The sequence below is a fragment of the Athene cunicularia genome (assembly GCF_003259725.1).
Source record: "Athene cunicularia isolate RWA chromosome 7 unlocalized genomic scaffold, athCun1 chr7_part1, whole genome shotgun sequence".
In the NCBI taxonomy this organism is placed as follows: Eukaryota; Metazoa; Chordata; class Aves; order Strigiformes; family Strigidae; genus Athene; species Athene cunicularia.
In genome coordinates, this window is record NW_020799107.1 from 27,117,588 (window position 1) to 27,129,166 (window position 11,579).

Genomic DNA, 11,579 nt, shown 5'->3' on the forward strand with positions numbered 1-11,579 from the left:
CCGCTGTGGGGGGCGAGGGGCCGGGCTGGGTCCTGCCGGAGTGCCAGGCTGTCTCTTGAGGAGAAAAGGGTCTCTTTTATCTAAAGGAGGGGAGGAGGCCTGGAGCGCTGCCGGGCCCTCTCCGGACTGCTCATCCTGGTGCTGGGGTCGTGCTCTGCCGGGCAGGAGCCCGCGGGTATGGACGTCATGCTGGCTGCTCGCTGTAAGGCAGCGGCTGTCACACTGTAAAGGAGGGAGATTTTCATGCGTTTGCATCGCTTCCGTGGGTGACACATTTGTTCGGTCATGTTCACGCCAGTCTGACTCTTAAAAAATGTTCGGTTTTCCTCTTCAGGTTGCAGATCTTCTCTTTCAAGCAGCCAAAGGAGCTGGTCTCGAGTATGACTGTGTGTGTGGTGTTCCTTACACGGCACTGCCGTTGGCCACAATTATCTGCTCAGAAAATCAAATTCCAATGCTTATACGGAGGAAGGAAGCAAAAGACTATGGTAAAACCTTCAAATCAGGAATTTGTTTCTATTTCTTGTCATGTTTGGAAATTACTTTATAGATTTGTGGTTCTTTTATAAGTGCAGCATCTCCACTCCGGTTTAAGGTTACCGCTCCAAGTCCAAGAGCAGCCCCGTTTCCCCCTAAAATGTACCTCTTGCAGCATCCCAGCCTCATCGGGCTCTCCCAGCTGGTTGCTGATCAGGCTGCAGCTTGAATGTAGCAGGTTTGGACACTCTTGAAAAGGGTTTCAATTTTTGGTTTTGTGGGGATTGTTGTTTTTTTTTTTTTCTTCAGCATTGTCTTTTTTTTCCTTGGCACCATTACTATGGTTCTGGGTTCTGGCCTTTTCCAGAAACCAAGATTTATAACTCAGTTTCTCTGATATGCTAAGACCAGCACCACATTTCACCCCCAAACAGAGCTCGCATATTGGCTCCAAGAGGAACCAATGGGAACCAGGAGGAAGAGACTAGAAAGTCTCTTCTTCATTTACCCCTCAAATCCACTTTTCTTTCATATCCTATAGTCCTGTAACCAGTGGGCAGGGTGAACAAGGTGAGAAGCAGTTCTCTACCCAATGAACCATTTATTTGATTTTGATGAAGGGGGAGAGAAGACTGAAGTGCTAACCTAGCATAGCAGCTGGATTTCTACATGTGATAAGAGCTGTAGTCTTCCAAAAGTATTACAGAACAGAAATAGAATAGAAAGTATGCTTGTCAAAACTAAATGTTGTTCCTATGTTAGTCAGCATGCTAGGCATGAAAATTTGCAGTTCCTTCTTGTGAAGGACAAGAAATCAGTTGTGACAGCAATTAACTGCCTGGCACAAGGTTTCTGGTGTCACATGGGTTGCAAAGCTGTATATACACTTGTTCTCTAGGCTGTCATGGTCTAAGCACCACACTTGCTGCATAATGTTCTGCTGCTAGCTGCTTCCCAGGAAAGCCAGGCATCCTTTGTTGTTGCCCCCCAGGAGGCCTTTCATGGACATGTGCCTGTTGTTGGTGAGGGCAAAGGCATCTGAGGCTTTACTCCTCCTTGTTCTAACAGGCATGTTATGCGCAGAATAATGCCTGTGGAAAATAAGGAATATGTTGAAGGGTACCAATAACTTAGCTGCTTTAATAAACTTAGTTGCTTTAATGACATTTAAATAACTGGAGAGAATAGTTTTATAATTCTGAGCATTCAGTTCATGACAGTAATAAACTTCTGTAGTCATCCAAAGATTTAAATTTTGCAGTTAATAATGTGTCAGTTTTTGTGAGCGGAATGTAACTTCTGGAAACATGAAGTAGTATTTTATTAACTTGGAGAAGTAACAGCCTTTATGAATTGAATTAGAAGTCAGTGACTGAGCTGCGTTAAGATCTGGTATTGGGTAATAACTGAACGAAATAACTTTTCAAACTGACAGTGAATGAAATTCCTATTCTCTTGAAGTCGAGTGGAACTGGACCTCAGGATATGCTGCAGCATGTGCTTGTATATGGAACAAATGTGATCCTTACATTAGCATAGTAAGTTAAAGTTTTTTTGGGTCTTAAACTTTCTTCATTTAGTGTAGTGTTTGCCTTTTTATTTTTAAGGTACTAAGCGGCTGGTAGAAGGCACCATTAATCCAGGAGAAACATGCTTGATCATTGAAGATGTGGTAACAAGTGGATCTAGCGTACTGGAAACTGCAGAAGTTCTTCAGAAAGAAGGATTAAAAGTCACAGATGCCATAGTGCTGTTGGACAGGGAGCAGGGTGGGAAGGCCAGGTTAGAGGAACGTGGAATTCGCCTGCATTCTGTGTGCACGTTGTCTGGGGTGTTGGAAATTCTCCAGCAGCAGGGAGAAGTGGCTGTTGAAATGGTTGAAAAGGTGAAGAAGTTCATTCAGGGAAATGTGTTTGAGCCAGTGGCTCAGAACGGTCCTGCTCCTGTGAAGAGACCATGTAAAGAGCTGAGCTTCAGCGCTCGTGCCAAGCTGCCAGGGGTACATCCTATCGCAGCCAGGCTTCTTGTGCTCATGGAAAAAAAGCAAACAAACTTGTGCCTTTCTGCTGATGTCACCAGCTCCAAAGAGCTGCTGCAGTTAGCTGCCGTCCTGGGCCCCAGCATTTGTATCCTGAAGACACATCTAGACATTCTGAATGATTTCACCCAAGAGGTAGTAAAGGAGTTGAGAACACTCGCAGATCGACATGAATTCTTGATTTTTGAAGACAGGAAGTTTGCAGACATTGGAAACACAGTCAAGCATCAATATGAAGGTGATTATCATCAACTTTGATTTATTGTAACTTCGCTGCTGGTGTGTGTAACTGCAGTGCTGGAGAGATGGTGGCATCTCCAGCCTTGGAGAAGACTCAAGGGGACAAGGCCTTTGAAGCCTAACTTTGAAGTTAACCTTGCTGAGAGGGCATGACCTCCAGAGGTCCATTCCAGCCTAAACCTTTTTATGAATCTGTGGTTGCACTCAGTAAGTACTTCTGGGTAGTTGTTTGCTGTGAGAAAATGCAGCGTGGCGTTTTAAGGCAGCTACTTGTATGCTCACTATGACTTTCGTTGGATATTGCATCTGCAACTGTAGAACTGTTTTTCTGATCCACGTGTCTCACATGATCTGCATACTGCAGTAAAAGATAGTGCCTGTGACAGTGGATTTTTAGGTTACTGTAAATGTCTCAGTGAATATTAAAGGCAAGTTACTAAGAAGTGTTTGTATAAAGTAAAACTGGGAGATTACACTTTGTGGTTAGGCAGCTATCAGAATGGTCTGATGGGACTGCACTTGTAACTGTCAAGCTTCGGTAGTAAAACTGTCCTTTAAAATGTGAATGCTTTAGCATGCGGCTTGCTTTGTTTAACGTGCTTCCTGTTTTAATATGTTTCTAATGGCTCTTTGCCTATGTCTCCCTATCCATGTTCTCAGGTGGTGTGTTCAGAATCGCATCCTGGTCAGACATCATTAATGCCCACGTGGTTCCAGGCTCTGGGGTTGTGAAAGGTCTGAAGGAAGTAGGTCTTCCTCTCCAGCGTGGCTGTCTGCTGATTGCCCAGATGAGTTCCCAGGGGTCACTTGCAACGGGTGAATACACAAAAGCTGCGGTAAGTAGGCAGTCTTGTTTTGGGTTAAAAGGTTGTAAATGTTGTGACAGGGAGGTTTTGTGTGCTTCTAATATTTGCACTTATAAAAGTGTCTCTACCTCTAACTACTACAGCTTTTTTTTCCTGTGAAGACTCAGGAATCTGACAGCGTGGTGTTTAAAAGTTGCAGGCTAGTTGTGTGAGGTGGCCAGAGTTCACAATGAATTCTAGTAAACATTCCAAGTTTGCTATTAGCCCAGCCTCTTTTTTTACCCTTAAGCAATAAATTTCTAAACAATTTAAATTCATTGTATTATTTATAACATAGAAAAAACACAGTATTCATGTTCCTGGCTCTAAGTGCAGCCAGATAAGTGAAGGGTGAGGAAGGTCTGGGTGACTTTATATTGATAAAACAAGAACAGGTGTTTTGTACCCCTCACTTGCACAGCTTAACGTGTCAAAGGAGGGATGAGAAACAGATTGCTAATCAAGCTTAATTTTGAGTATATCACTTGTAATTGTTTACTGATCATTTTCAGGTACAAATGGCTGAAGACAACTCAGATTTTGTTTTTGGATTCATATCTGGATCTAGAGTTAGTAATAAACCAGAATTTCTTCACTTAACTCCAGGGGTGCAGCTGCAGACTGGAGGTAACTTTCTGAAATATTTGTAGTATGTTTGTAAATACAGTAAGTGATCTAGCCTTCAGTGAAAAGGTGACTTCTGAGGAGGGTTTTGTTGCTGATTCTCTGGGGGAAGGAGTCTGTGTTTGCCATTATGGGCTGCCTTCTGTATTTCTAGGTACCCTGATCCCTTTCCTGGGAGCTTAGTAGGAGTTGAAAAAATTTTTAACAAATACAAAAGTCTAACTGTGGCATTGTTGATACTGATACAGATGCAGCATCAATGAATTGGAAGTCTTAGAGTGACTGAACAGGTTATCACTGAACTGGGTAGGGAAGTTTTCTCCGCAATACTTGTGAAATCACAATCTTTTACGTGAATGTTTGGAGGTTTTGCCTGTTTCAGGAAGGCTAAGGCTTGTATCTGTAATCTCAATTGGTGCTTCTTTGCATAACTGTTCAATCTATTATAAGTGGTAAATCATGAAAAAGGAAGGTGAGCTCTGTGCAATTTGATCTGTGTAATAGGTTGTTTTTTAGTTGGAGACGCAGTTTCTAGTTAGGGTATGAATTGTTAGTGTGACCATTGAAACAGCATGCATAGTCTCTGTTCCAGCACCTCTTCGAAGGTTTTTAGTATATACAGTTTTGTATGAACTAAAAAAAAACCAGTGTCTCTATTTCAGGTGATAACCTTGGACAGAAGTACCTAAGCCCCAAGGAAGTTATTTGTGAAAAAGGTTCAGATATCATTATTGTGGGACGTGGCATCTTGTCAGCTTCCGACCGTCTTCAAGAAGCAGAGAAGTACAGGAAGGAGGCTTGGGAGAGCTACGTAAGCAGAGTTGGTGTTCATGCGGAAGACTGAAAGCAGATCGTGCTCCTAGTTAATAAGCAAAGCTGATGGAGCTGCAATCATCGTGAGACTTCCAGTTAAATACATACGCACTTCAGCCAGTAGAAAACTGCCCTTTTGGAGAAAAAGCTGTTACTAACTAAATTATTTTCAGTCGTGCACACAAAGTTGTATGTCATGGTTGTATTTTTGATATTTGAATATATGAAACCAAACCTTCATGCCAAGATCTAGCCTTAATAGCTTTTCTCTGAAAAATGTTGCACGAAACACTCCAAGGGTATTTTGTTGGTGGCTGTTGCTCTTGTTTTCCCCACCCTCAAATTCCTTCTGGCTGTGGAAACTATTTTACTGTTCTTAATAAATGTCACCTGCAGACCTGACCTGCTGCCCCACTCCTGCAGGATTAGTTGGCTCTATTTCCAAGAATCAGGTATGGATCTTAATTCCACACTGTGAAATTGAATAATGTGTTGTTTAATAAATAAATTTTTTGCTACTGTTTTCTTTTCATGGGATCTATAAGTTGTCCTGTGGCAGTGTGAAATACTTTTTTCAGACCCCCAGTATTATAAAAAGTCATTCTAGTGTGTCTGTGACTGCGGGAATTACTTATGATTCTATTTACAGAAGCTATGAAGAACTTGTCTGAGCAACTAGTTGTGTGCTTAACTACAGTGGAGCTGTTGTTTCCTCAAAGATGAAGCAAAAATGTGTTTTCTGTTTGTTGACTTCTTGTGACAATAGCTGGAATACTTCCAGGAATTACTTTCCACTCTTCACAATGAATAAGGAGACATAGAAATATCTTGTATGCTTGGTTTTGATTAGAAACAATGGAATAACCTAAAATATGGGGTGTGTGTGTGTGTGTTGGAAATGGACTTGAATTTTCATTGCTATCAGGAAGGCAAAGATGAATGGTGATGCAGTTCTGGACTGATGCTGTTCTTGTGCTGATGAAAAGCACATGGAGAAATCTGGGTCCATTTGTAATACACTTAGTGTAGACTAGGAACAACTACAGAGAGAAGAGTTTTTTGGCATTGGTACTGGACTCCACTGAGCCTTTCAAAATAGATTGGAGTTATACTGAAGTTCAGAGGGAGAGTTTTGTTGAATGTTGGTTGGATTAATTTGTGCAGAGTGTCTTAAGAGCAAGGGATGCATGTTTGGATCTGAGGGCCTTGCTTTATGCTTCTTGTATCTGTGACATTGTGCTCTATTGGCAGTCGGGCTTCAGAACCATATAACTGAAAGAGTTCCTCTGTTTGGGCTTGTTGGGGGTGATGACTTTACCCTTTCACACTCAGCATGCCCTGAAAGTGTGCTTCCCCTCCCCTTGATGACAGGGCTGCTCTGTGGGACTTAGGAGTTGCTTACTGTGAAGAGGATATTAAAACTTACTCAGTGTTTTATTTTCCTTGGGGCTACAGTTTCCTTCAGTAGTCATCTTATGGATCATATATTTTACATCCAGGTAAGATGGAGGCTCTCTTGGCCACTTTTCACAGCTGGAGTTTGATGTGTGTGTTGTATCTTGCACAGCCACTTATCAGCAGTCTGAGAGTCGTGATATTTCGCATCAAATCCTAAGAACTTACAGTCCTTCAAAGCGAAGGGAGGATTTGTGATTTGTTTACTGTCTCACTATCTCATGGCCTTGAGGCCTGTAGCAGAAACAAGACTTTCTCACTTAAACTGTTTTGCAGAAAACAACTTTTTCCACCAGAGGGAGCTGAGACACTATTTTTCAGGATAGTCAACGCCCTAGCTCTTTCACAGCTAATAGTTTCCAATGATGGTACTAACTCTGGATATGCTTAGGGTGAAAATCTTTCTGGTTTTTAACAAGTTACACCCTCACTGATGTCCTCATATAAAACAGTAGAGTTTACCGTACAGCTGCCTCAGGCTCGAGTTCAGCACTGTGGTGTAGTCTCACTGTTACAGCCCGAACAGAATTTTGTGAGTTCAATATTTTTCACTAACTGCTGAATCATATTAACCAGGTGGCTGACATCCATGCAGCTCAATCCCTGAGCAGGCTCTTCGGAGAGTTAGTTAGTTTGTTGGGCCTCTAGCTGAAAAAATAGCAACTGCATTGGGAGAGATTGATGTGATCTAATATCCAGTCACTTCTAGAGGATACGTGCAACTCATTTTCTTTACAAAAACAAATTCTGAGGAACTGGTAGATTGGAAAACTTCATTTCACAGTCCTTCATTGTGCACCCAGTAAATCATTCAGAAGGAGCTGTTTCCTGGCACTTCATTTGACACCAATGTCACAAACATTTCAGTTAGTAAAACAAAACCATGTTACCTCCTGTATGCATTCTGTCAGAATGATTATAGTAAACAAGTGTGTGCACTTTGAGGCACCTGAAAGTGATTAAAAATCCAGTTCAAATTAAGAACAAATGTTAATTTCCTTGCTTGCCCCTGCTGCTGTGTATTCATCAGATAGTTCCTGCTGTTGGTCCCAACTGTTCCTAACATGGGAACTAGGTCACAATTTACAAAACTCATTTGCATCATAATATATGGATCTGAAAGTCTTGCTGTTCATTCTCTGATCTGATTGAGTCTGGGGTAGAGGCATAAGGCTATATTTAAACTACTAGGTTATCACATGATTTATCTGGCAACTTTACATGGAATTGTGATTCTTAATCCACTCTGGAGTATGGTTTATAACAGAATGAAAGGATATCACACTTTTCATAGTGAAATAAGATGGATCAGATGTCAGTGCTTGCAGCAGAAAGAAGGCTGACTTGCTGCTGTTTCTGAACAGTGTAGTGGGGACTCTAGGAGAGACCAGCACCCAGTGGAACCATTAAGGAATTATGTAGCTTGTGATATTTGTATGTAAAGTTCACTCTGTCTCCCCAAGGTTGTGGGTATCTGACGAGCACGAGGAGTGCTGTGTCAAGAGAACCCAGCCTGGGCACTTTAATTGGCGTAACTGCGTAAGTACGGTGCTTGACTGGGACTTAAAATTCTTGTAAGATCTCGATGAACCCAGCACTGAATGAAAACCAGCCAACTTAAAATTTTTATCCTTAGAAGTATGATTTGTATGTCACAGTATCAACGTTGCTTTATTAACCAATAATTGACAGGTCATGTTGTAGTTTCTGTAGCCGATTCCGTGAAAATTTATTGAAGACTTAATCCCAGAAAAATAACTGAGTCACTTCCCTTTAAATTTACGTGGAAAGCCTGTTGCTGTGGATTTTTTTAGCAAGTGACACAAACATTGCATTTAGGGAACAGTACCAAAGGAATGTGAAACACCCAAAGGAAGTTTGTTTCCACATCTGAGTTTTGGAGGTCACTGTCTCGGGGAAATGGTCTGTTTTGGAAGGGTTGTAACTGTACTGCGGGCTAGACAGGCTGGATGTTTTGTTTGTTTGTAATCACCCTTGGTTTTTGGTCAGTCTGTACCACAGTGACAAGTACTGCTGCATGTTTGAATGCTGCAGCAAATGAAAACAGCCTTGTGCCTGCTCCATCTTCAAGTTTTCCTCTGACACTTTTGGCAGGCGTTTGCAGGCTGGAAGCAGTGACCCTGACTGTGTGTCTGGGTTGACTTTGTCCTCAGTTTGGTTCTCTGTGTGACACATGTCCTCTGAACTTTTTATCATAAACTGATGCTATCCACAGTCAGGCTGTGAAAAAGCAGGGTTGTAGGTGGAGGCTGGCCAGTACAGAGAACATGAGAAAGCCAGAGCAAGGCTGTAACCATGTAGTTCTTGCTTATAGCATGGTCTCCAGAGCAGAAGTGTGATGGTGTGCCATAGGTTGTGTTTAGCCCACAGAGGTATTGCAGGAGGAAAAGCTAAGCTAGTGCAGTTGCTTTTGATCTGTTCCTGAACAGTTAATAATAGCTACACAAAAGATACTTTCACAAATAGGACTATTCGTATGGGGAAATTCTGCAGTGTTCCCTGCAGCTGATCATTCCTGCTTTACAGAGAGGTATCATTTTAGGCTGATGATGGGAGCGGCCATAAAGGTGACTTGGTTGTAAGAGGGAAAATATTGAGCAGAAGACCACCTCAGCTCCAGTATTGACAGAGAAAATGCCTGCCAGCCTGGGAACCAGAAGCGTCCTTGAGGAGTGCAGCTGGCTACTAAGAGACCAGAGACATCCTGAGATACTACTGCTAAGTGCAAAACCAACAAACAGTAACAGCAACTTACCATCTGATATTAGCATCTTAACATCCTGAGAAAGTAAGCATTGGTAACTGCCCTTGGCTGTTCTAACTCACAGAACAGAAAAACAGTCTGATAAAACAAAAATTGGTCTGGGAGAACAGAAAACATCATCAGTTATTGGCTGTGCCAGGTGAAAAATAGAAATTAGCAGCATCTATTGGCTGTTCTGGGTGGTGGTGTCCTACACCCCTTTATATCTCTGTGATATAGAAAGGACTGACTTTTTACCCAAAATGGAGCATATTTCCTGCACACAAACCCTTTTCCCTATGAGATTTTCTTGGCACAGCAGACCCTCGCCAGGGACACCAGGCTCTGAGATGTGGATCATCATCCAAATGAGACTTCATCCATTGTCAGCTGGGTCCGCTGCTGGGATCGGTTTGATGAGCACTTGGTACCAGTAACATTTTAAAATATATATATATATATATAAAGTCCTGCAGGTAAGTACTGATAAATATTTGCTGCTTTACTAGTGGTAATTCTGCAGTAATTCATAATATTGAAATATAGACTTGCTGTTAATTGCTGCTGCTGTGGAAATACATGTTTGCTCTCCGGTAGTAATTTGTAGTAACTTGTACAGATACACTTGTTTTGCTGATTGTAACTATACTTGATAGTAGTAAACTATAATGAAGTAGAGAACATAGGTAATAAATCCTCTGTGTCATTGTGCATGACAGAGTCTTGCAAATGGTTATAATCTTTGCAGACCTGCAGGCCAGGTAACCCTTCTGGGTCGTGACATTAATTGGTGTCAGAAGCAGGGTTCTGTGATACACAAGTCATGGATGCTTGGGAGAAGGCAGTAGAAGAGCAGCGAAAATGGCAAGAGGCTAAGGGGTGGAAAACCCCTCAGTGGGACAGGGTTTGGGTCTCTGAGAATTGGCTGAATTGGGAAATGCTGCGAGCAGTGTTTCAGAAGTGGCAGGACAGTCACAAACGCAAGGCAGAGGACAGCAAGGGGGCCTTCATCGGGCTCCTCACGGAGGCATTGGCAGCTGCGGGCACTCTGTTTACCACTGCTAGGCAGGAACTGGAAGCTTTGCAGCAAGCTAAGGGTGCAGAAGCGGGAGCAGTTGCCTTTGAATCCTATAGTTCTGTTATGAACCAATTACTTAAACAATTAGAAACGAACCTCAGACCTCTGGCTATACGACAGCTAGAGCAAGAGCCTACATGCCTGGTCTCAGAGAATGAGATCATTGAAAAGATGCACAAACTGAAAACAGATAATGAGGAGGGCTTTGATTCTGGCAGCAGATCTTCCACCCCCGCCTCGTTAGCTGAGCATTGTGCACATAAAGCAGCCTCCTCATGTCCTACCAATAAAACTTCAGCACAACTCCCGGCTCCTGCCAGCAAGGAAGATGCTCCCCCGCTGCCCGGGGTCATGATGACCGCTGCGAATTTTAACGCAGAACAGCTAAGGCAGCTGTCCTTGCAGTATGGCAAGAAGCCCCATGAGGACTGGGTGGGATGGGTGGCACGGTGCTATGAGCTGGAGGCTGGAACTGTGATCCTTAATCAGGCAGAGGCCAGACAGATATTCCTGGGAGGAAGAATATTTCTCCTAAACCCCAATGCAGGGGCCAGGGTCAATACCTTCTCCTTGTTATCTTCAGTAATACATGCTGTTAGAAAAATGCCAGGACCGTGGGGATATCTCCCTCCCCCTCCCTGGAGTAGTCCTGATGGGTTTTCTGGCTGGACGATGAGACTGGCTGCTCGGGATGTCCTTAAGGCACAAGGGGCGATACCCCAGGACATGATGGCTGTGCCAGCAACAGCAGCAGGGAAACTAAAACTCTTGCAAAATGCAGCACCTGGGGGCCCAAAAAACCTGGCCTTAATGTTACGCCATGAAACTGGGGACTGGAACACAATAATGACTCAAGGGCTGCAAAATTGGACAGCCCTTGTGGGGATGCGACGAGGACAGGAAAGCATGCCCAAAATGATAGTCTGTGAAAGGGAAGGTCAGGTCAGAGTAGTCCAGATGCTAAAGGGAGGTCAGAGTAATAAGAATAAGGGACAAAATGTTGAAATGAATCAATCTGACACAAAGCGACGCCCTGGCAAAGAGGATCGTGATCTGGAACGGAGACGTTTATGGGACCTCCTGCGAGGAATAGGCTTCACAGCAGGCCAGTTAGAGAGGATGCCCATGTTCGTCTTGCAGAGACTGTGGGATAAGCGTGATGAGGGGGGCACCAGCAGCCCAGCAGCAGGGAAGGGGCTGGGTGGTGTTAGTCCCTCTGCCTCCCCCATCCCGGACAACCTTGTT

General features: G+C 43.3%; 1 protein-coding gene across 1 annotated transcript; it reads left to right on the plus strand.

The window, feature by feature from the left end:
• Positions 1 to 290: 290 nt before the first annotated feature.
• On the plus strand, positions 291 to 7,203 carry UMPS (uridine monophosphate synthetase). Its single transcript, XM_026852956.1, has 5 exons — positions 291 to 488; positions 2,085 to 2,753; positions 3,416 to 3,591; positions 4,113 to 4,227; positions 4,887 to 7,203. The coding sequence occupies exons 1-5, from the start codon at positions 314 to 316 to the stop codon at positions 5,066 to 5,068; spliced, it is 1,317 nt and encodes a 438-aa protein (XP_026708757.1). The 5' UTR covers positions 291 to 313; the 3' UTR covers positions 5,069 to 7,203.
• The last annotated feature ends 4,376 nt before the right edge of the window (positions 7,204 to 11,579 follow it).

What these genes read in the sequence shown, in the direction of transcription:
- UMPS (XM_026852956.1), top strand. Translation starts at nt 314, where the DNA reads ATGTTCGGTTTTCCTCTTCAGGTTGCAGATCTTCTCTTTCAAGCAGCC. An exon ending in GTGAATACACAAAAGCTGCG is followed by an intron (nt 3,592 to 4,112) that starts GTAAGTAGGCAG and finishes GATCATTTTCAG; the next exon opens with GTACAAATGGCTGAAGACAA. An exon ending in GGTGCAGCTGCAGACTGGAG is followed by an intron (nt 4,228 to 4,886) that starts GTAACTTTCTGA and finishes TCTCTATTTCAG; the next exon opens with GTGATAACCTTGGACAGAAG.